The 24960-nt window shown below is 46.3% G+C and overlaps 1 protein-coding gene across 2 annotated transcripts in view; it reads left to right on the top strand.

Annotated features, from left to right (window-relative positions):
* NARS1 (asparaginyl-tRNA synthetase 1) overlaps window positions 1-24960 on the top strand; it is a 58718-nt gene that overhangs the window by 7087 nt on the left and 26671 nt on the right. The window contains exons 4-5 of one of the 2 annotated variants that reach the window (XM_075587050.1): window positions 6589-6731; window positions 23501-23583. In XM_075587050.1, coding sequence (XP_075443165.1) covers window positions 6589-6731; window positions 23501-23583 — 226 coding nt within the window. Of the gene's footprint in view, window positions 1-6588; window positions 6732-19914; window positions 20071-23500; window positions 23584-24960 lie in introns of those variants that run through there. The other variant, XM_075587058.1, reaches the window with a different exon arrangement.

The following is a 24960-nucleotide window of genomic DNA, read 5'->3' as shown; positions in this document are numbered from 1 at the left end:
GAAATACTGAACTGGAGACAGAACAAGTTTTAAGAGATCTCTTCCCCAAGGGGGAGAGGTGGAGATAACCTTTGCTGCGATAATGAATGCTCATAAATCATTTTAGAATGTTAGTTTAGTTGGTCCTGTTTCAAATAGGTTGTTTTTATATATTTCTTTAGCTTTTTTCTTAATTTTTCATTTGATGCCACGTTGCCTTGGCGACGGGTCATGTTACATCATGTCACATGCGAATGGCGACGCGTCACACAGCCGGCTGAATCCCGGTAAGTAAATCGTTGCAGAGGCCTCACGCGATCCCCCGACATTAAATTAAATGCCTGGGGGAAGAGCGCGGGCCTCTGCAACCGCCCGCGCCCCAGTTTGCGCACCGCTGCTCTAACTCGGGGGGGGGGGGGGAATACGACTCGTGGCCCACATCTGGCAAAACCGGTAAAGTTAAATAAATTGTACATTTATTAGCATGAAAAGGCATACATACAACGATACACAAACTACATAAGAAGAGACACATACTGGGGGGTCAAAACTAGACTTTCCTAGGTGCAGGGACCTCTAAATAAGAAGCTTACCGTGACCGGGACATAGCCCAAAATGTCCTGGAACTCAAATCGGTATAAAGTTCCAGACGCCACCACTCCTCTCTGGGGGACTTGATTTTGCTTGACCGGTAGTTACACTGGCGACACACTTTATTCGAGCTCGGCTAGTCCCACGAATTCGGGTATACCCGGGTGTATTGAGGTTTGTGACTGTTTTCTGCCCGAGTATATTGGGTTATTTTCTAGGCAGGGATTGAAGCATTTTATTCCCGCTGGCTGCAATACTGCACAGTATATATATATATACTGCATTACAATTCATGAATTTATGCCATCTGGTAGACACGCGAAGCATTGCAGCCTATTAAATCCTAATCATTATCATTTAACAAATCAGCCGCCCATCAGCCAGGCATGAACCCAGGCTGGGAAGGCAAACGCAACGGGGCTTGTCAGAGGTGAGGAGCGGCGCATTCCAGGTATCTGCCAGGTACATACCGGGTATTTGCTCGAATAAAGTGTGTCGGTGCAGTAGTTCCAAACGTCCTGGAACTAAAATCGGCTTGAAATCCCAGCCGCGACCGCTGTGTTCAATTCTCAGAACTTGGCCGCCAAAAGTGGAACTTAGAAAATATTCCGGGTAGGCTTTTCAGAAGCCGTTGCCTACCTATTCGCGCAAGAGCACTTTTGAAAAGCCTGCATGTCTTCTTGCGCCAGGAATCTCAAAATTGATTGGCTTAGAGGTTTCATATAGTATTTTGAAGTTCATTCACTAAATACTATAGCCAGTAACAGCATGGAAACTTCTCAGCAGCCAATCAGAGCAAAGCCGGGTAAGCGAGGAATCTGAATCTGCCAAGGGACATGCAAAATATTGCCACTTCTGTCTTTTACTATTCAGATGCCACCCGCTGGTCAGGCTCCTCCAGGTCTGGTGGGGCAAATGGTAGTCGTACGACTTCCATTCATCCCAGCACATGGGTACTTGAGCCCTGACCCTCTACCCAAATGGCTTTCACACCCCTGGCATCCTCTGGTGGCTTTCATCTCCGATGTCTGTCTGGCAGACTCACTGGCACCAAGTTGGTAGCCCCAGAAGCCTGTCGGAACATTGGTTCTGAGAGTCTCAGCTCATAATAAAGTGAACAACAGTATATACCATATTACACCACGTTAATAAAAAATATACTTATATATATATCTCTGGGTATGGGGAATAGAATAGAAAGCTGTACTTTATTTTCTGCATGCCTTTATTCCCCACACACTATGTTAGAGACTTGGACTGGACTTTAATAGTCCCCTTACAAACTTATACTTATGGTTGGAGTGCCCATGAACCCCAATACAGGTTCTGGGTGACCTGGGCATTAACTGGGTATCCTCCTTAACCTAGGGACCCCTTATAGTTATAGTATAGGGACACTTTACATCCCTTTGCCCCATTTACCTTTCTGGGCTGTGCAGAAGCATGGAACCCTAGCGGTGAGTCACGCAAGCGTTTTCAAGGAGAGATATTGCCAGGACAATGTGCCTACATGTATCCGAGAATCAGGTATGATTCTCGGGTACATTTTTAAGGGAACCGTCAACTCGGACCCCAACTACCTAGGCACATTTTGACAACAATTTCTCCGCAAACTCCCCCCCTCCCGAAACTCATACCCTAGCAATCCCTGCTTGCTGGCATCCCTGGAAAGGCAAAAACACATAAAATGATTTATTGTTGCACATAATAGTTTATGCACAAACAGTTACTGGGCTCAAGAGCTGACTCTTCTTGAACCCTTATTACGGATCAGGGGTAACCAAAACAGGGCTTGACCTTTATTGAGAGCCTGGTAACCCCCTACCGTCACAGGGGGGAGAGAAGTGAAAGGAAGGGGTAAGGGGAGCATGTAGGAGAGAAGAAGGGTGTTGGGTAGAAGATGGGAGCTTGTGGGGGAGAAGCTGGTGAGGAGGGGAGCATGTGGGGGAGAAGCTGGTGAGGAGGGGAGCATGAGGGGGAGAAGCTGGTGAGGAGGGGAGCATGTGGGGGAGAAGCTGGTCAGGAGGGGAGCATGAGGGGGAGAAGCTGGTCAGGAGGGGAGCATGTGGGGGAGAAGCTGGTGAGGAGGGGAGCATGTCGGGAGAAGCTGGTCAGGAGGGGAGCATGTGGGGAGAAGCTGGTCAGGAGGGGAGCATGTGGGGCAGAAGCTAGTGAGGAGGGGAGCATGTGGGGGGAGAAGCTGGTGAGGAGGGGAGCATGTGGGTAGAAGCTGGTGAGGAGGGGGAGCATGTATGGGAGAAGCTGGTGAGGAGGGGGAGCATGTGAGGGAGAAGCTGGTGAGGAGGGGAACATGTGGGAGAAAAGCAAATGAGGAGGGACGTCATGCTACTGTTGTTCGCGAGCATCACACGGAGGTTGTAGGCAGCTCATGCGCAGAGGAGGCTGTTAACTGTGCTGGGCATACTGTGCATGTGCAGAAGCCCATATTGATTTTCCCATCCGCATGCGCAGCAACGACGTGGCCAGCGCCGCGTGCATGAGCAGAACCGCCCGGCGCCATGCACAGGCCCGCATAGTGACGCGTGCGCAGGCCTGCCCGGTGAGGCGTGTGTTCACAGGCCCGCCTGGTGACGCGTGCGTTCGCAGGCCTGCCCAGTGACATGCGCATGTGCAGGATTCCAGAAGAGATCAGCTGCCTGGCCCACACCGAACTCTGCTACACAGGTGTGTCAGTCACCCACTGTGACAGTAGGAGGCGGCTGGCCTTCCAAATAAAGGTTAAGCCCGGCCGGCTACCTCTGTGAAACGTGGGTAATGGGCGCCAAGGGAGTTATCTCTTGGGTCCAGTAGGATAAAACAATGTATTTTTATGTATCTCTGTTCCCATGTTACGGTCCCCTGCAGGGTTATGTCCAAGGGATGCCTAGTGTGGGGGTGTGATTTCCCATAGGGAGTTAGCTGCAGAAAGGGACTTTGGGAGCAGGGGGGCAAGGGTCCATGTTAGGGAACCCAGATAGTTAGCCCCATTTGTATTTGTACAGTGCCCAAAATGAGGTATTTTCGTATTTTCTGCATTTTTACCCTTTCCGGGCATGCATTTAACCAGGGATTTTGGGTGCATGAGTTTTATGGGGGAATTTAACCAGGGATTTTGGATGCATGAGTTTTAAGGGGGATTTTGCTGGGAAACTGTTGTCAGAATGTGCATACAGGGTCAGGGACCAAAGTTACCGGTTCCCTGGTAAAAGTATCTGACAATCGGGCATGATTTGCGGATACATGTGTGCACATTGGCCCCATCAATATCTCCCCTTAAAAACGTAACCGTGACTCACCACTAGGGTACCCTACTTCAGCATCACCTCTGGGAAGGAAAGTGAGCCATGGTGAAATATGTTCTAGTATAATAGAAAAGGGGGTCCCTGGTTCAGGGGGTACCCCAGGTACCGGTATGGCTCCCCGCAAACAGTGTAGGCTGTGTGGGTACCCGTCCATACATAAGGACGGAGGGGGTAACTATGGAAGTCCCGTGTAAAGTATAGAAAAAACCTGACCTGTTCATTGGCTTTTGGGTGCTGGCTTCCCGGGCCCCGTGAGGTCCCGGCGCATATGCGCAGGGAAAACAGGGTGTCGGGCCTGTGCCTGTAGGCCCACTCCCCCTTGCTCCCAACGTGGAACGGAGGGCAAGCGCCATAGCGTGCCCACCCAGCTTCCCCCGCATGTGCACCAACCCAGCTTCCCCTGCGCGGCCGCCTCCAGCTGCGGAATCCGCAGTCTCTGCCCCTCCCAGCCGCCCCAGCCACCCACCTCCCGCACCCTCCCGAGCCTACCTCCTGTCCGGGCAGGAGCTGCAGGGATATCGGGGGCAGGGGCGGAGAAGCGTCAGTCGGGGCAGGAAGCAGCACCCACCCGGTCAAGGTCACCCACCCAGTCACTCAATCCCAGTCACCCACGCTCCCAGTCACTCAGTCACCCACCCTCCAAGTCACTCAGACACCCAACCAGTCACTCAGTCACCCACCCAGGCAGTCAGGTACCCACCAAGGCAGGCAGTCTTCTGTCTTTTGTTGAAATTATAAAAATAAACAGATTGCATTTTAATGTTTTTTTCCGTATTACAATAAGAAGAAAACCGTTAAGTAAAAGTTGCGCACTAAAAAATATTTTTTCGTGGTAGGAGCACTATGTGTTCGGAGGGTGGTGGGGGGCCTGCTCCTTTCATTTGTCCTGGGCCCCATGATTTCTGTTGGCGGCCCTGACACGGATGTCCAGAGATGTCGTGCCTTTGGTAGCAAGGAGCGGAAGAGGAATAGGCCCAAAAGCCATATTTGTTCTCCAGACACCTTGAGGCCTACCCAGCAGGTATCCATGAGTGGGCTGGGGGGGAAGGTACGCCCCTTCCTCTGACATCATCAGCCAGATGAGCCCCGCTCTTATTGGCTGGTGGGAAAAGTTCCCACGCTCTGAGTGGTGGACCGTACCTTCCCATGTTAAACATAGGACACAGATGCAAGGGGTAGATGCAAGGGACTACCCAATCAGAAATTTCTCTCTCTGTCTTCAGATTTACAGGTGACTTTGGAACTTGGTCCAGTGAAGCGCTGGTAGGGGTTCTCGGGTGTTTTGCTTGCAATAGCAAAGCACTAGGCATTGAGTTGCCAGGGAATCCTAAACCTAGCTGAGGGCCGGTTCTGAGGAATAATGTTGCGTGTTCTAGGCTTATTCAGTGACGTGGAGTGAACAGGGTAAGTCCTTTGGTGAAGCTGGCGCCCTGCACCTAGGAAAGTCTAGTTTTCCGACCCCAGTAAGTGTGTATATTCCGTCTGTATTTTGTATTTGTGTACGTGGGTTTACCCGAATAAATGTAATTTTGTTCCACCATCTTGTTTTGCCAAGTGAATGATCCCAAAAATATAAATGTGTTAAAAAAACCTGGTCTCCTGTGACACCCACCCAGGTCAGTTAGTCACCCAGCCAGTCACTCACCCACCCCCACACACCCTCTCTCTCACACACACACACGCACACACACACACACACACACACACAATTCACAGTTCGTATAAATATAGAAGTGTAAATAGCTAAAACGGGCTGTGTGCAGAGCATGTGCGTTCTTAGGCCCCAGAAGTGATCAGCCCACACTGAACTCTGCTGCATAGGTGTGTCAGTCACCCACCCAGGTCGGTCACTCATCCAGGTCAGTCAGTCACCCACCCAGGTCACCCCCCCCCCCAGTAACCCCACATAACCTCTCACTCTCAAACTCATTCACACACAGAGACACAAACAAACACAAGGAATTCACAGTATAAATATAAAAGTGCAAATAGCTAAAAAGGTGTGTGCACAGCTCGCGCGTTCTAAGTGAAACTTCTTTGCGTTTTGTCACTGAAATTGTGTTTTGATTTTTAATTAAAAACAGCACCGTCACAAATACAATTTCTGTGACAAAACAGTAACAGAAGACAAAAAAGTTTCACTTACAATGCGCATGCTCGGCGCACACACTTTTTTTTCTTACATTTCTTAATTCTTCGATCTCATTTTTGCTTCCAGTGGGTTTTGCAAGGTGTGGTATTTTTTTTCTTATAGAAATATGCAGGCTTCCCTGAGCGTAAAGGAGTTAAAGCAGCAATCTTCCTTCCCCTGCCCCTCACCTCAAAATCTAATTAACTTCCTTGAATATGATCTCCTGGAGCATGACTCGCGGGTCTCACCTCTGGGAGAATGATTCAATACCTGGACGCCTCTGTGTGACCTGAGCCAATAAGAACATTGCCGAACAGTAAAGTTCTCATTGATGATTGGCTTGCTGGCAATGATTTTATAGGCGGCCCTATTATTCCCGCAGTTAAGCCAAGAGAAAGGGAGGCAAGGACCAGGTATAATTAGACAGGCCAGTCATGCTCCAGGAGAAACCTTGATTCAAAGTATGGCAAATCAATTATTCATTAACAAGGGACAGTATTAATTCTGCTTTAAGATAATGTAATTTCTTCACAATGTGTCAAAAGAAAATTTCACAATTTACATAAGATAATTTACAATTTGTAGTTCTACGGAATCTACAAGAGAAACAGAGTGGAGCCATCATTGGAAATGGAAGATCGCACCGGAACAAAGACTGATACACAGGCAACCACCTCAAGTGGAGCAAATGTATGAATCGGAAAGGAAAATACTTTTCTGTAGCTCTGGTACGGAAACCATCTGGACTTAATAAAGGAAGATTTATTCTTAATTCAAAATATATATTATATGTGATATATACAGTATATATATATATAAGCAATACGATACCGTTTGGAAACGAAATCAGCAGGCAGCACTCCAGAATTGAACAAACAAGTGTATTGAAAAAATAAACACAGAACCAACGTTTCGGTCCACGAATGGGACCTTTGTCAAGGTGGTGCAGTGGTTTATTTTTTCAATACACTTGTTTGTTCAATTCTGGAGTGCTGCCTGCTGATTTCGTTTCCAAACGGTATCGTATTGCTTATTCTTCATTATAGGATCTGCACCCACACCAGTGACTATTATGACGTAGTGCTTTTTGTTCTTTGTCTATGATAGATATATATATATATATATATATATATATATTTTTTTTTTTTTTTACCCAATGCATCTGCTGGAAAGGTATGCATTTCAACAACAAGCTTGGCTTGTGGCAATATATTTTATAATTTAGGTTCTCAAATATTTGGTTGTATTTGAGGGGGCTTTTAAAACTCGCCAATACATACTGTATTACACATATTAATGCTGTTTAACTGTTTCGATGTACTTCAAATTGTTTAAAAATAATACGGGTTAATGCTTATTTATTTTCTGCATTACTTTTGCAAGCACATTATAAAACTGCAATATCTCGTTTGATTACATGATAATAAAATATACATATTACATCAATTTAGTCTGTTTTGCCCTTGAGATACAAGTTGTATGTGAAACAAGTATTGAAAGAAAATATTTTATTCTGCAAATATCATTTTAATTGTCCTTAAAATGAAATCAAAAGTGGATAAAATGGTAGCTGCCATTAATAGGTGTAGATTCACTAATCAGTGCTAGCAGCTTGGAATAGCATTGGCTAATAATAGCAGGTTTATTAACACTGCAGGCGCCCCTGAAAGCAAAAAGGGTTAATAATTTGCTATTCACCATATTACCAGGGTGAGTGGTATGTTAGCACTAATAGAAAAGCCAAAGACTGGTCTGGTTTCAAGACTAATGTTATATTCAACCCTTGCCGTTGGAAAGCAAAGTATACTCGGGTCGAGGTATGACTACTGGGTAAGGAGTAGGACTACTTTTTTATTTCACACCCATTAAGCACTATTTTTTAAATTTACAAATGTGTTGTTCCACCTTCCCTTTAACGCTAAAAGGATTACTTTTAAAAAGCCTCTCCCCTTACTAGTTTTACATCATAAACATCAGTCAAAATAGCTTTGCTCCAATGTTTAATAAATGTAGGTCAGGCACAGGACCACTACTGTTTTAAGCTACTTCAACCACTGCGAATACTGTATAATAGATATAGAATAGTTAACTTTATTTGTTTTAATATTTAGGTCTTGTAACAAATGTATTTTTAAATGCACTATATACAGGCATACCCCGGTTTAAGGACACTCACTTTAAATACACTCGCAGGTAAGTACATATCGCTCAATAGGCAAACGGCAGCTCACGTATGTGCCTGTCAGCACGTCCTGATCAGCAATACCGACTCCCTACCTGTACCGAAGCTGTGCGCAAGCGGGGAGACTATAGAGCCTGTTACAAATGCGTTATTTACATCAGTTCTGCACGTATATGATGATTGCCGTACAGTACATGCATCGATAAGTGGGAAAAAGGTAGTGCTTCACTTTAAGTACATTTTCGCTTTACATACATGCTCCGGTCCCATTGCGTACGTTAATGCGGATATGCCTGTAGGAGGAGTTAACTGGAGTGAATCCTTGTGTGATCTTTTGTGTACTTGTTCCATCCAGATTAGTATATACTGTATAATATGTTGCATCTGTGAGAATTTCTGGCCTCTGGAGACACAAAAAAAGCTGTGTGTGCTGGGCACGCGCATAGTAAGTGAAACTTCTTTGACTTTTGTCACAGAAATTGACTTATAACGCGCGTGCTCCGCACACATGTGTCAGTCAGTGTATGTGTCAGTGTGTCAGTCAGTGAGTATGTATGTGTGTCAGTCAGAGAGTATGTATGTATGTATGTATGTGTGTTTGTTTGTGTGTGTGTCAGTCAGTGTATGTAACTGTGCCGGTCAGTGTATGTATCTGTACTGGTCAGTGTGTGTATTTGTGTCGGTCAGTGTGTGTATTTGTGTCAGTCAGTGTGTGCATGTGTGTCAGTGTGTGCATGTGTGTCAGTTAATGTGTGTGTGTGTCAGTCAATGTGTGTGTGTGTGTCAGTCAGTCAATGTGTGTGTGTGTCAGTCAGTGTGTGTGTGTGTGTGTGTGTGTCAGTCAGTGTGTGTGTGTGTGTGTGTCAGTCAGTGTGTGTGTGTGTGTCAGTCAATGTGTGTGTGTGTGTGTGTGTCAGTGTATGTCTCTCTCTCTGTGTTGTGTGAATGTCTCTCTGTCGGTCAGTGTGTGTATGTGTGTCAGTCAGTGTGTGTATGTGTGTCAGTCAGTGTGCGTGCGTATGTGTGTCAGTCAGTGTGCGTGCGTATGTGTGACAGTCAGTGTGCGTGCGCGTGCGTCAAAGTGTGCATGCGTCAGTGTGTGTGTGTATGTGTTTATTGGCAGCAGTACCAGCATCATGAATGTTGAGCGGGTGGGGGAGCTCACAGTGGGGGGGAAGGAATAGGCACATCATTCAGGGGCTGTGTTCGGTACATCACTGGGGTGTGCGTGCGTGCGTCAGTGTGTGTCAGAGTGTGTGTGCGTGCGTCAGAGTGTGTGCGTGCGTCAGAGTAAGTGTGTGTCAGTCAGTGTGTGTGTGTGCGTCAGAGTAAGTGTGTGTGTGTGTCAATGTGTGTATGTCAGTGTGTGTGTGTCTGTCAGTGTATGTGTATCTCTCTGTGTGTACACACCGTATGTCTCTCTGTCTGTGTCCTGCCCCCTCTCTCCTGACTCCCTCCACCCCCGGCGGAGCTGCGGACCCGGGGTGCTCAGTCTGAGTCTTCTGAGCAGCTCCCCCCTTCCCCACCCCCCGGCGGCTCGCTCAAGCTCCCCCCTTCCCCACCCCCCGGCGGCGCGCTCAAGCTCCCCCCTTCCCCACAACCCGGCGGCGCGCTCAAGCTCCCCCCTTCCCCACCCCCCGGCGGCGCGCTCAAGCTCCCCCCTTCCCCACCCCCCGGCGGCGCGCTCAAGCTCCCCCCCTTCCCCACCCCCCGGCGGCGCGCTCAAACCCCCCCATTCCCAGGCTGTTAGGAGCGGCGCGTCCATCGGCATGGCAACGGGCAGGGAACAGCGCCGCTGCCAGCCGCTTCTGCGCATGCGTGGCGCACGGCATGGCAGCGGGCGGGGAACAGCGCCGCTGCCAGCCGCTTCTGCGCATGCGTGGCGCGCTCAAGCTCCCCCCTTCCCCACCCCCCGGCGGCGCGCTCAAACCACCCTATTCCTAGGCTGTTACGAGCGGCGGCGGTGCCGGCGGCAGCCTCCCTCCTCCTGTCCATCGGCATGGCAGCGGGCGGGGAATGGCGCCGCTGCCAGCCGCTTCTGCGCATGCGTGGCGCGCGGCATGGCAGTGGGCGGTGAACGGCGCCGCTGCCAGCCGCTTCTGCGCATGCGTGGCGCGCGGCATGGCAGCGGGCGGCGTAACAGCGGCAGTTTTAGGAGGGTGAGGCGTGTGTGGGAGGGTGAGGCGTGTGTGGGAGGGTGAGGTGTGTGGCGGCGATTTAGGAGCGGCGCCGGCGGCGTGTGAGCGGAGCGGCATCCATTACGTGACGTCACTTCCGTTTCACATTTCGCCCCCCATCTATCCAGTTTTATCCCATCAGAGGTGCCACTAAAGAAGTTTCACTTCAAAAAGACTTTCTCTGGGTCAATCCCTGAGCAATAGCTACGCCATCATACCATGTAAATCCTGTCTCCACGTTTCATCAGAATTATGCACCAATCAGGAACTGTGGTGCTGTTTTAGATGCTCATTATGATTAATGCTCAACAAGGATGATTTCATTATTATCTAGTTTTAAGCGGCAATACTACTTTCCCCTTTTTTTTAATATAAGTAAAGCATGTAACAATGTATAATTCTACATTCTTACCCAAGCTGGCAAATGAACCCGCCGGAAAGTGAAAATCAGCGGAAAGTGGAACTGGCGATTTTCGTTAGGTGCGCATGCGCAGACCGGCAATGCGCTGTTCTGCGCATGGGCGACAGAAGGAAACCCCTCCATTCCGTGCATGCGCAACCCCTGGCCGGCCCGTTCTGTGCATGCGCGACCCCTATACTGCCCGTTCTGCGCATGCGCGGACATGGTGGCCCCCTTCTCAGCACCGCTGTATCGGTGGATCGCCGAAAAGTTGGGCCCTGCTGTAATACAAAAGTGTGTGTGTGTATGTATATATATATATATATATATATATATATATATATATATATATATATATATATATATATATATATATATATATATATATATATATATATATATACACTGAGTTAAGTTATGGTGAGTAAAAAAAGTGACAAAAACCCTCCACAGGAAAGCAAATATGCAAATATAGCTGTATGCTCATCTGCATGTCTTAGGCAGGTCTGCAACCCCGCCTTTCCCCATTATCACCCAGCATACAGCACTTCCACTGCAGCAAGGGATTCTGGGAAATGACATGCAAATGAGCACACAGTGTCACTTTTTGCCTCAATAACCATTTTTAACATGGTTCCCTATAGGCTTAAGCTTGCTGCATGGTCACAGCTTCGAGCACAGCCAGGGTTAAGGTGCATACCCAGAAAACCACCCACAGACAGCTGTTTCGACCTTGATGGGTCTCATCAGTGTGGGGTTGATTTTACTGGGAATGCAAGAGAGGCTTATGGGATAGGCCAAACCATAATACCGAGTTAAGTTATGGTTATAAAAAGTGACACTGTGTGCTCATTTGCATGTCATTTCCCAGAATCCCTTGCTGCAGTGGAAGTGCTGTATGCTGGGTGATAATGGGGAAAGGCGGGGTTGCAGACCTGCCTAAGACATGCAGATGAGCATACAGCTATATTTGCATATTTGCTTTCCTGTGGAGGGTTTTTGTCACTTTTTTTACTCACCATAACTTAACTCAGTATTATTGTATTGTATTGTATTGTATGTCTTTATTTATATAGCGCCATAAATGTACATAGCGCGTCACAGTAGTAATACATATCATATAAATAACATAATATAAATCAGGTCATGGGAATAAGTGCTTCAGACATAAAAGTAACATTAAGGAAGAGGAGTCCCTGCCCCGAGGAGCTTACAGTCTAATTGGTAGGTAGGGAGAACGTACAGAGACAGTAGGAGGGAGTTCTAGTAAGAGCGTCTGCAGGGGGCCAAGCTTTATGTATCGTGTCCAGGATTATCAAGTGCTATTCATATGCATCTTTAAGCAGATGTGTCTTAAGGTGGGTCTTAAAGGTGGATAGAGAGGGTGCTAGTTGGGTATTGAGGGGAAGGGCATTCCAGAGGTGTGGGGCAGAAAGTGAGAAAGCATAATGACATACACAGGCACGCAGGGGACTTTAACATTAAAGTACAACATTAATATGATTTTACACATATATGTATATACAAAATATACTTCACCCAAACCAAAGGCCGGAAGAAGAGGATGCAGAACATGAAAGTAAGTGTTCAAAAATCGTATTTATGTGGTAAAACACACAAATTCAGCGTTTCGGTTCTCTAGGGCAGACGTGCTCATCTCCAGCCCCCAAGCCCTCCCAACAAGTCAGGTCCCCGGGACATCCCTGCAGCCTATGGTTTGGCCTATCCCATAAGCCTCTCTTGCATTCCCAGTAAAATCAACCCCACACTGATGAGACCCATCAAGGTCGAAACAGCTGTCTGTGGGTGGTTTTCTGGGTATGCACCTTAACCTGGCTGTGCTTGAAGCTGTGACCATGCAGCAAGCTTAAGCCTTTAGGGAACCCATGTTAAAAATGGTTATTGAGGCAAAAAGTGACACTCGTGTGCTCATTTCCATGTCATTTCCCCAGAATCCCCTTGCTGCAGTGGAAGTGCTGTATGCTGGGTGATAATGGGGGAAAGGCGGGGTTGCAGACCTGCCTAAGACATGCAGATGAGCATACGGCTATATTTGCATATATATATATATAACGTACAAAATACCTGCCTAAACAAGTAAAAGAACCCCTTTTCAACAAGCACTCATATTGGGATTGGTACAAGAAAGTTAATTAAAAATACCTTTATTAGTGTATATGGGTATAATAAGTGAAATACATAAACACTCAACACAATTAAATAAGTATTAAACTAAATGTCTCTAAGTCTGAATCGTAGACTACTAGAGGTTGGTATCTGAAGGAATATGAATGTATCTGGCACCATGTGCAATAAAGAGGTTTTAAATATCGCAGTGTGAATTGGATGGGGTGCCTCAGTGTGAATGTGTGTATTGTAGTTGAAAGGGTCTGGTGTGTGTTACATAAGTAGAGGTGTCAGTCACAACCGCTTTCAAATCACATCTGATTAATATGTGGTTCAATGCGTAATCTGTAATATGTAATATAGAGTTAAAGAGACCGTCAAAGGGTTAATATATATCCTTCAATGCAGCGCTTGATAAGTTAAAATGACAAAGAAAAAGGGCTACTATGTAGCTAGGGGTGGTGAGGCTATATTGTGGGAGCTATTACTGTGTAGTCAATATTATAGTAGATTCCCCCTGGTCAGTAATTTTTCCAAGGTTATAATAGCCTCACAAGTGTTCAAGACCAAATTAATGTAGTGAATAGATAAATACATAATGAAATGAATCACTGCTCGTATCCCCTGTGAAGGTGGCAAGTGTGTGTCTGAATAGGCTTGCTGGTATACAGATAGAAAAAAACTGGCCAGTTGCAACGGTGTTTACTTCAGCTGCCTAGTAGGACAAGAAGCACTCTATCTCTGCAGGCTTATGTGGATGGTTTCACATTTATTCTTATAGGGCGAGTACGCCCTGTCTGCTGCGTATAGACACTAAGATATTATAAAGAAATGGTGCCCTGCAGGCCGCTCGGTAAAGTACCCTCTACAATACAAGGGTACTATTTGGGGCTGCTATCTCGGAGCGTTTATTCTCTGCTCACGAGTGGCGACATTATGTTGAGTTTCCGCCCGTCATGGTGTATTAGTAAACACCGCTATGAGTGAAGTTGCAGGGTGGAGCTCGGAGTGAAGCTGCGGCTGATTATCCGCGCTCTCTAGACAAGCTGTCCTCTGTGACGTCAGCACGTGTATTGGTGCGGCGACGTCTGTCTAGAGAGCGCGGATAATAGCCGCAGCTTCACTCCGAGCTCCAACTGGCCAGTTTTTTTCTATCTGTATACCAGCAAGCCTATTCAGACACACACTTGCCACCTTCACAGGGGATACGAGCAGTGATTCATTTCATTATGTATTTATCTATTCACTACATTAATTTGGTTTGAACACTTGTGAGGCTATTATAACCTTGGAAAAATTACTGACCAGGGGGAATCTACTATAATATTGATACACAGTAATAGCTCCCACAATATAGCCTCACCACCCCTAGCTACATAGTAGCCTTTTTCTTTGTCATTTTAACTTATCAAGCGCTGCATTGAAGGATATATATTAACCCTTTGACGGTCTCTTTAACTCTATATTACATATTACAGATTACCATTGAACCACATATTAATCAGATGTGATTTGAAAGCGGTGTGACTGACACCTCTACTTATGTAACACACACCAGACCCTTTCAACTACAATACACACATCACACTGAGGCACCCCATCCAATTCACACTGCGATATTAAAACTCTTTATTGCACATGGTGCCAGATACATCATATTCCTTCAATACCAACCTCTAGTAGTCTACGATTCAGACTTAGAGACATTTAGTTTAATACTTATTTTAATTGTGTTGAGTGTTTATGTATTTCACTTATTATACCCATATACACTAATAAAGGTATTTTTAATTAACTTTCTTGTACCAATCCCAATATGAGTGCTTTGTGAAAAGGGGGTTCTTTTACTTGTTTAGGCAGGTATTTTGTACGTTCAATGATCCTCTCACCCCTGGCACCGTATCACAGACAGTAGCTAGAGCTTACCACCCTTTTTCCCCCCTTCACTCCCTATTATTACATATATATATATATATATATATATATATATATACAGTGTTCGACAAATCACCCAAAAACCTACTCGCCCAACCAAAAAAATCTACTCGCCACCTAGTCCCGCCCCCAACCCCGCCCCTAGTCCCCGCCCCCAACCCTAGTCCCGCCCCCAACCCCGCTTTAAAATAAATATATAAATAAAATACATTAATAAATTCCTAGTCAGAACAACATTCATTTTGACATAAATGTATTTATTCTAGTTACATTATACTACAATTAGGCCTTGTTACGTGTGTGTGTGTGTAAATGTCAGATCTAGAAATAAAAGCCAGGTGTGAATGACTAGTTTCCTGAACCTCATAACCAGTGTCTGGATGACCCCGCTTCATAATATCTAAAGCAGCAATCCCGCCTGGGATCTTACCTGATCCGCAGTCCCTCAATGTCCAGGTACCCTCATTCCCGCAATGTTATACATTGGAGGGAAGGTGTTCCCTACCTGTCTTCTGGGTTAGGGGGGATTCCGATGTCTTCCGTGTGAAGCTTGAGTCAGATCTGGAAGACAGCAGTATAGGTTATTTCGGTGTAGTATAGGGCAAGTAAGATATATAGGGTAAATAAGAGATCCAGAGTGTGGGGGGGAGAGAGAGAGTGTGGGGGGGGAGAGAGAGAGAGAGTGAGGGGGGAGAGAGAGAGAGAGTGGGGGGGGAGAGAGAGAGAGTGGGGGGGGAGAGAGAGAGAGTGGGGGGGAGAGAGAGAGTGGGGGGGGGAGAGAGAGTGGGGGGGGGGAGAGAGAGTGGGGAGGAGAGAGAGAGTGGGGGGGAGACAGTGGGGGGGGAGAGAGAAAGATGGGGGGGGGAGAGAGAAAGATGGGGGGGAGAGAGAGAGTGGGGGGGGAGAGAGAAAGATTGGGGGGGGGGAGAGAGAAAGATGGGAGGAGAGAGAGAGAGTGGGGAGGAGATATATATATATATATATATATATATATATATATACAGATATATACAGATATATATATATACAGTGGTTGACAAATCACCAAAAAATCTACTCGCCACACAAAAAAAATCTACTCGCCACCTAGTACCAAACGTGTGCTGCTTGGGCCAATATTTACTCGCCCGGGGGTTAAATCCACTCGCCCGGGGCGAACAAATGTATAGGTTTGTCGAACACTGTATATATATATATATATATATATATATATATATATATATATATATATACAGTGTTCGACAATCCTAAACATTTACACGCCCGGGACGAGTGGATTTAACCCCCGGGCGAGTAAATATTGGCCCAAGCTGCACACGTGTTTGTTTTTTTAAATCTCCCTGCTCGCGCAGAAATTTTCCCTGCTCTCGCTGGCTAAAATTTTTTTAAAAAAAAATCCCCTACCTGACAGCTGATTGGCACGCGCTCCCAGGCTTTGTGGGCGCGCGGCCAGGCTCTATATGAGCCCGCCCCCAACGAGCGGCCATTCTTTCTGGCCGGAAATATGTTAAAGAGTAAGTACTCTCTAATCCTCCATCCTGCAGCCCCTCTGCTCCTTCCCTGCCTCCTAGGTGTTCCCCCTTAATCCCCGCTTCTCTCCCCGGTCCCCGCGCCACTTCCCGCTTCCCACCGATATCCGTGTGGGGCGGAGGTGTTCCCCCTTAATCCCCGCTTCCCACCGATACCCGCGCCGTGGGACGGGTGATGGTAGTGGGGGTGTTCCCCCCTTCTCTCCCCGGTCCCCGCGCCACTTCCTGCTTCCCCCCGATCCCCGCGCGGGGCGGAGGTGTTCCCCCTTAATACCCGCTTCCCACCAATACCCGCGCCACTTCCTGCTTCCCCCCCGATCCCCGCACGGGGCTGGAGATGGTAGCGGGGGTGTTCCCCCCTTACCTCCTTGGTCTCCGCTTCCCCACGGTACCGTGGCTGCCCGCACAGGGCGGGAGATGGTCGCTGGGGGCGAGCGGGGCAGTGGTGGTGGTGCTCGGTCGCGCGGCCTTTCCTCTTCTTCCCCCTGTCGTGTGTGTGTGTGCATGGGAGAATGTGTGTGTGTGTGTGTGTGTGTGTGTGTGTGTGCGCATGGGAGAGTGTGTGTATGTGTGCATGGGAGTGTGTGTGTGTGTATGCATGCATGGGAGAGTGTGTGTGTGTGTGTGTAGGATACCAGAAGTGTCACATCACCCCCCCCCCCCACCCAATCACCCCGTCACCCCCCCCCACCCAATCACCCCGTCACCCAATCACCCCGTCACCCCGTCACCCAATCACTCCGTCACCCAATCACTCCGTCACCCAATCACTCCGTCACCCAATCACTCCGTCACCCAATCACTCCGTCACCCAATCACTCCGTCACCCAATCACTCCGTCACCCAATCAAACCGTCACGCAATCACCCCGTCACCCAATCAACCCCCCTGTCTCTCGCCCTCTCTCTTCATCTCTCACCCTCTCTCTCCATCTCTCTCTCACCCTCTCTCTCGCTCCCTCTCTCTCTCTTTCACCCCCCTCTCCCTCTCACCCCCCTCTCTCTCCCTCTCACCTCCTCACCCCCTTTCTCTCTCTCTCCCACCCCCTCTCTCTCTCTCACCCCCTCTCTGTGTCTGTCTCACACTCTGTTTCTGGATCACTTATTTACCCTATATATCTTAACTGCCCTATACTACACCGAAATAACCTATACTGCTTTCTTCCATATCTGACTCAAGCTTCACACGGAAGACATCGGAAGACAGGTAGGGAACACATCCCCTCCAATGTATAACATTGCGGGAGTGAGGGTACCTGGACATTGAGGGACTGCGGATCAGGTAAGATCCCACGCGGGATTGCTGCTTTAGATATTGTGAAACGGGGACGTCCAGACACTGGTTAAGGGGTTCAGGAAACTAGTCATTCACATCTGGCTTTTATTTCTAGATCCGACACACACGCACACGTAACAAGGACTAATTGTAGTATAATGTAATACAATAAATACATTTATGTCAAAAAACGAATGTTGTTCTGACTAGGAATTTATTAAATGTATTTTATTTATATATTTTATTTTAAGGTGGGGTTGGGGGCGGGACTAGGGGCGGGGTTGGGGGCAGGACTAGGTGGCGAGTAGATTTATTTGGTTGGGTGATTTGTCGAACACTATATATATATATATATATATATATATATATATATATATATATATATATATATATGTATATGTATATGTATATATATATATATATATGTATATATATATATATATATATATATATAAAATAATTTAGGCAATACGATACCGCATCAAGATGAAATATCAGAGGCAGCACTCCAAATGGTAATCAAAATATTGTATTGAATCAACAAGACATCATTCCAATGTTTCGGTCCTCAAACGGGACCTTCTAAAGGTCCCGTTTGAGGACCGAAACATTGGAATGATGTCTTGTTGATTCAATACAATATTTTGATTACCATTTGGAGTGCTGCCTCTGATATTTCATCTTGATGCGGTATCGTATTGCCTAAATTATTTTATAGGATTTGCACCCAGTATTTTGTTGATTCGGACGGAGTGCTTGTGGTTCTTTCAAACTGATTTTATATATATATATATATATATATATATATAAAGTATAAGGTGCGCAAAACTGGTTTAAAATAGTGTTACAATGATGTCTATGAGTGCTGCCACAATGTAATGGGTGTACACCACCCCAAAGAAAATACAAAGTACAAAAGGCGCAAATCAGAGACACAGGTACATGGATATACAACACCTGAAGGATAAATACGTGAGATAAAGTGACTTGCCCAAGACCACAAGGAGCCAACACTGGGAATTGAATCAGGTTCCTGCGTCAAACTCAGTGCCAATCAGTGTCTTTACTCACTGAGCCACTCTGCAAATCAATATTATTCTCTTTTATAGAAAAGCCAAGTGTGACAAAGGCGCCAAATAACGGAAAATAAAAAGAACAAAAAATAGCGACATCAATGAACGCTGTAATTGTGCACAGCACTAGACGCACAATTAGATTGTAAACTCTTCGGGGCATTAGTTTCCTATTGTCTTATTTGCTGCGCTTCATGTATTATTATAATTCCCTGTACTGTACTGTATTCTTTGTGAAGCGATGAGTACACTTTTGGTAGTACAGATGCAGCCACGATTATTAGGCTGCGTCCATAGATTGACCAGGCGTTCGGACGCTCCGCGCTGAGCTACTGCATCCTCAATGAGGAAGCCTTGAGAGGGGGCTCACGCGAGCGTACGCAGGCTTGCTGAAGAGTTGGAGGTTTCAGCCGAGCGCGAAGCTGTTTTTCAGCGCGCTGTCGGCTGAAAACTTCCAATCACAGCACAGCTGCGTCAACGTCACGGCGCCGTGACATTGACGTCAGTGCGTCGCGGGCGATTGGCCCAGCGACGTCACTGCCCCGCCTCCAACCACCTCCCCCCGGCTCCCCCCGCGCACGCTGGCTTGCCTGCAAGTCTGTGCAATCGCGCTGACTGAAGCAGGCGAGCCTCAGCGTTAGCGCGCCTCCGCTCTCCCCACACCTCTATGGCCCGGGCCTTAGAACTCTTGCCTTTTAAATTCTGGGGCAGTCTCACAGTAAATGTATCAACATTGCTGCAACATTTCTGTGAGATTCTTAATGGCCCATCGGATTAACACAGCAGGGGTCCCTGCAGTCCCAATCAGTTTGAATGAGACTGCAGGGACCCCCAATCCCCTACTCATAACAAGCTTGTTAAAATGTTTTTAAAAAAAATGTTTTCTTTTATATAAAGTCATTTTAGAGCAACCTCCTTGCATTGCAATATATTACTGGCTCATGCATACACGTACCTGATGTACCTTCCAGAAACAAAATGTACTCTGTATGCAGAAAACACACACACACAGTTTTTTTTTTTTAAATTAAACTTCCTGATAAAAGTATAATTGTTCTGTATGAGACATGTACTGAAACCGCCCTGATTTGTGCAGGGATTTTATGTCACCGCTTGGCTGTGTGTGACAAGAGGTTTTGCCAGAAACAAACATGGCCGCCGGTGGGTTCATGCTCTCGCGCCCATCAAGACTGCACAGAGCGTAGCGGGAGGGCATCGTGTAGAATAGGCGTGACATCCCAGCAGGCGCATCTCCCGCGCATGCGCACCGAGCAAGAGTCAGCGACAGCAGTCTGATGCAACCGGCAGTCAGTGACACCGGGAAACATGTCCGAGGAGGTGGCCGACAAGACCGCGCAGCTCCAACTGGGTGAGGACCGGGACGAACTGGGGCTGCTGGGTGCATGTGGGAATCACCCATGTGAATTAATCTATTACCTGGCAGAGGGTTCCTTCGCACTGTTATTAATTACCCCCAACCTTAAAGTCCTAACTATTGTATCGCAGTCGTGTATTAACCCTTTCCCTGCTGCATGTCTCTGCATTATGTTCCCAGGTGCATTGGCCTGTCCCTGGCATGTGTCCTGCCACACACACTGCTTCCTATTGCTGCATATAGGCCAAGTGAAGCATTAATAATACATGTGTCGGGGGGCACTGTAAGGGTTAAACTAAATGTAGGAAAAGCCAAGTTCATACTAGGAATAATGACAGATCCCCGCCTGCTTTATGTGCACTGAAGGTCTGTTTGACACTCAAGTAGTTCTGGGTTTGTGACACCTACAAATAATGCTTCCTATAAGTACTAATTGGCCTCAGCGCTATGGGGGGTTGGGTGGGTTTTGTTCTGAATATTTGCTTTTCCCTGAAGCCAGCCTTGGAGGGCCTCACCCCCACCCAGCCACATTAGCACTGGGGCTTCCCTACTGCATGGCCATGTGCTTAGCGCAGCCAGCTGTGCCACACAGCACCACCAAGCCTTGCTCTTGTGCAACCCATGCCTGGGCGATAATCCCCACATCAGCATTTTCTTCATTAATAATGCCGAGGCTTGATATGCAGCTCACTGCAGTCACAGGAAACTGCAGAGGTCCATGGAGACTTTAGCACTGCATATAATAGCTACAGTACCTGTCTTTAGTCACCTAGCCATATGGCATCACTAACCCTTTCTTGGCGTTACACCGCTGGCCCCTTTTGGCAGTGAGGGTTTAATTCAACACATCTGCCATATGGATGTAGCGCAGGGCCCCAATCGATTAGCAGCTCGGCAGCCCACCCCTGGCAGGGAAGGCTAGGTTATCCTCTGCGGTTCTTTGGGTTCTGAAGCTTTTTACCTTGCTGTGGGATCAAAGTTCTTCAAGACAGACTGGGGTTAAGACATGGGTGGCCAACTCCAGTCCTCAAGGGCAACCTACAGGCCAGGTTTTTATGATATCCCTACTTCAGCACAGGTGGCTCAGACTGAGCCACTGATTGAACCACCCTGTGCTGTATCAGGGATATCCTGAAAACATGACCTGCTGGTGGCCCTTGAGGACGAGTTGTTCACCCTGTCATGCTGATGTAGCTTTCTCTTTAAACGGTGCTTTCAATATCGGTGTGTCTGCTCCTCTCCTGCCATTTTTTTTGTTTTTAAATCCTACATCAAATGGAGGACTTGCTAAATGTGACCAGCTCAGTTTTAATAACGAAAGTGAAAATATTACTTTTTTTTTATTCAATGGAATGTACGTGGCTTTCATTTCTCCACATGTATTTTAAACATTGCTGTACAAGTTTTTTTCACCTTTAGCCCGTCAGCGACATCCTGGTGACAGGTGAAATGCCGTTTCCCTAGTCGATGGCACTGGGCCAGCGCACCGCCAAAGAAATCGGGCTATGTTGCATTAAAAACAACTAAAATGTTACGAAAATGTTGCAAATACATTTCATAGCCCCCAAAAACTCCTAGGGTGGTGCGCCTACACACAATAAGCGAGTGAGACAATACTGCCATTTTTATAAAATATATAAATGTCCAAATAGTTTGGTCCGATATGAACATGTTCAAATTCAGAGAATAGAGTAGATTGCTCTATGATCAGGGATATTTGCACCAGATATGCAGCATGAAGACAAAGGCAATGTAAAGGAGACTCATCACTGTGAAACTACAAATCTTAATAAACATGTGCATAAATACCACTGATACAAACCACAAAAAGAAAAATGCGAGGTGGATTAAATATAAAATGGACAAAAAAAATACTCCTCCACTCGACCCTGCGAATAGAAAGTGTCTCAGAAGTTTCTTCAGGTACGTAGATCCTTCCAAAGAAAGGGGAGGGGGGGAAAGGAGACACGGAGAGAACACAAATAGTGTAGTTTTGCAAAGTAAAAACCAGCAATGCTGCTGTGTGACTTCCAATAGTTCTACTCACGTGAATGATTTTAAATGCACATTTCACAATCGGTGGCAGAGATGTTGTCATGTGGGTTGGTGATCTCGGAAAAGTGGAAACGGAATAATGGTGCTGGTAGTTTATAAAAAAAAAGTAATCAACTTTATATCTAAATAAAACCCGCCCTCCAGATTGAACGCTGACAGGAAGGTAATACTTTAAGGCATAAAACCAGTAACTCCAGGAGGTATGGTGAGTCGCGATCTCGCCGCTTCCGCAACGCTGAGGTCTGTTCGAATTGGAAGTCGTCTGATGTCACTTCAAGTTACGACCTCCCGGAAACACAGACCGCACTTCTCTGGATCCTCCCTCGGCTCACACAGTCAGCTACTCTACGTGTTTCGCTGGTTGCAGCTTCGTCGGGTGTCGTCGTGTCTCCGGCCGAAGCTGCAATCTGGTTTATGCCTTAAAGAATGACCTTCCTGTTAGCGTTCAATCTGGAGGGTGGCTTTTATTTTGATTAAAAGTTGAGTACTTTTTTTTTATACTACCTGCACCATTATTCCATTTCCGAGATCACCAACCCACATGACAACATCTCTGCCACGGATTGTGAAATGTGCATTTAAAATCACTCACGTGAGTAGAACTATCGGAGGTCACACTGCAACATTGCTTTTTCACTTGGTGTCGTATTGCAATTTGTGTTCTCTCTGTCTTCTTTCCCCACGGTGCTGTCCCTCGCTCCCCTTTCTTTGGAAGAATCTACGTACCTGAAGAAACTTCTGAGACAGTTTTTCTGTTCAAAGGGTTGAGTGGAGGAGTATTTTTGTTTTTATTTTCACTTTCATTTTATATTTAATCCACCTCACATTTTTCGTTTAGTGCTTTATATCACGGGTATCACTGTCTCTTTTTTTTACTTGGTGCTGTCCCACGCTTATACATTTCAGACAGTTTCCCGCATATCGAGTTTTGAAACAGTTTAAACATTGTAATTCTGTATTAAATCTCTGCGTTTAGAGAAAGCTGAGGCACTATGCGTTTTACTCTGGGCACCTTCGGCCATGGGATTAAATTGCTTCTGTGATGAATCCGATGATTAGATTTATTTAGTATGTCAAAGAGAGTACGCTATGTTTTCTGTAACAGTATTTGCATTTTTGTACTATTTAATATATCATATCGAATGAAGTGTACTCTGTACACTTCATTCGATATATATTCTACTCACTCCCTGGCAGCACGCGACCTTATACATTTTCTTGGGGGTTTGAGCGAGGTAACACACATCTCGCCATATTTAATATATTACACTGATACTGCATCCTTTCTAGTGCTGTCCTGGTCATACTGTGTTCGTTTGCGTTTGTATTTCTCAGTGATAACACCTTGCTACGTTCTGTTGTCCCACAGGAGAGCTGTATGTTTCTGAAAGAGAGGGAGATGATGCCTGTGGTGATGGAACTAAAGAGAAGCCATTTAAAACCGTTCTTAAGGTACTTACCAAGCAAGTGCCAAAAAATGCATTCTTCAGTACACACTAATAACATGTGCACGTGTTATTCGTGTCAGATCACAGTTATAGTGTCTGACATTTTCTTGAAATGTCTGCTGCACAAAGGCATTTGTTTTAGTAATACTTTTGCATTTAAGAGTTTTGATTAATTTTTTAGAAATATTAAAATAAGTTCACATATAGAACAGTGGATGTTTAACAGTAGTTGGAAGCCTAGAGAATGACAAGAAGTTGTCTGCACAGTGCAATAGCACTAATGCTTACCCTGAAGAATCAAACAAATGAAACTTTTGTTTTGCAATGTAATCGGTGAGTGACGGCGCCTTGAATGGGCTCAGGACTTTAGTGCAATTTGTTAGGATCAAAATTGTGAGGAAGAGAATGTACAGTAAGAATTAATTCACCTGTTTGGGTGAAGAGGAAAACCTGTTTCTCTACATTTGTCCCAGTGGGTGTTCATGGGGACCTCATTCCACCCAAATAGATCATACTACACCTGTAGCAGTGTTGGAGGGGGTAGGGATAGCAACAGAAGGAAATAATGTATGATGAACAGAGACAGTCATCTTATCCCCATCCCTGGCAAGTACTGATCTCTATCAGTCTTGCAGCAAAAAAACCTTTGCCCATGATTTATTTGAATGATCTATATAGTGTCTCTGCTGATAAAATGATAATTTACGCAGGCGGATCCTGCAATGCAAATACATGGAGAAAGCAGAGGGCACACGCTTATTGGGTATGAAACGGTTATTGAGAGAGAACACTGTATCTGTCCTGCCCAGGGTAAACCAGCTGCTCTGTATACTGCAATGCGGGTGTGTGACAGGGGGAAGGGGCTGGGGGTCACGGTGTTCCAGCGTGCTCTCAACATTTAGTGTAATTACCCGTATAGACCTGTCCCATATAGACATATCTACACAAAAAACAAACAAGGTGCACAAAAGAGAAACAACAAAGACTAAATTAGTATGACATAATACAATTTATATGTAAAAATGGAACAAAATACACTTGCATAAAAAGAAGTGGATCACAGTGATCCGATTATTCACAGAGGGTCGGTCTCCGAATACCAGAGACCCCGGCTCCAAATACCAGAGACCCCGCAATCTCCAAGTCCCAGATATTAAAGGGCAAAGTTCAGCTGAAGAGGTAATAATAAAGGGCCAGAAACAACTTTCAGTCGGCGTCCTTCTGGAGTTTAGATTGCAGCTTCCGTAGGTCCGTCATCACAGGCGTCACATCGCTGCGTATGAGCTTACTGCAACGCGTTTCGTGTCAGAGCGACACTTCATCGGGGGGATGAAGTGTCGCTCTGACATGAAACTTGTTGCGGTCATACGCAGCGACCTAC

This window comes from Ascaphus truei, chromosome 1 (assembly GCF_040206685.1).
Source record: "Ascaphus truei isolate aAscTru1 chromosome 1, aAscTru1.hap1, whole genome shotgun sequence".
Taxonomy (NCBI): Eukaryota; Metazoa; Chordata; class Amphibia; order Anura; family Ascaphidae; genus Ascaphus; species Ascaphus truei.
This window is presented reverse-complemented; position numbering and strand designations above follow the sequence as displayed.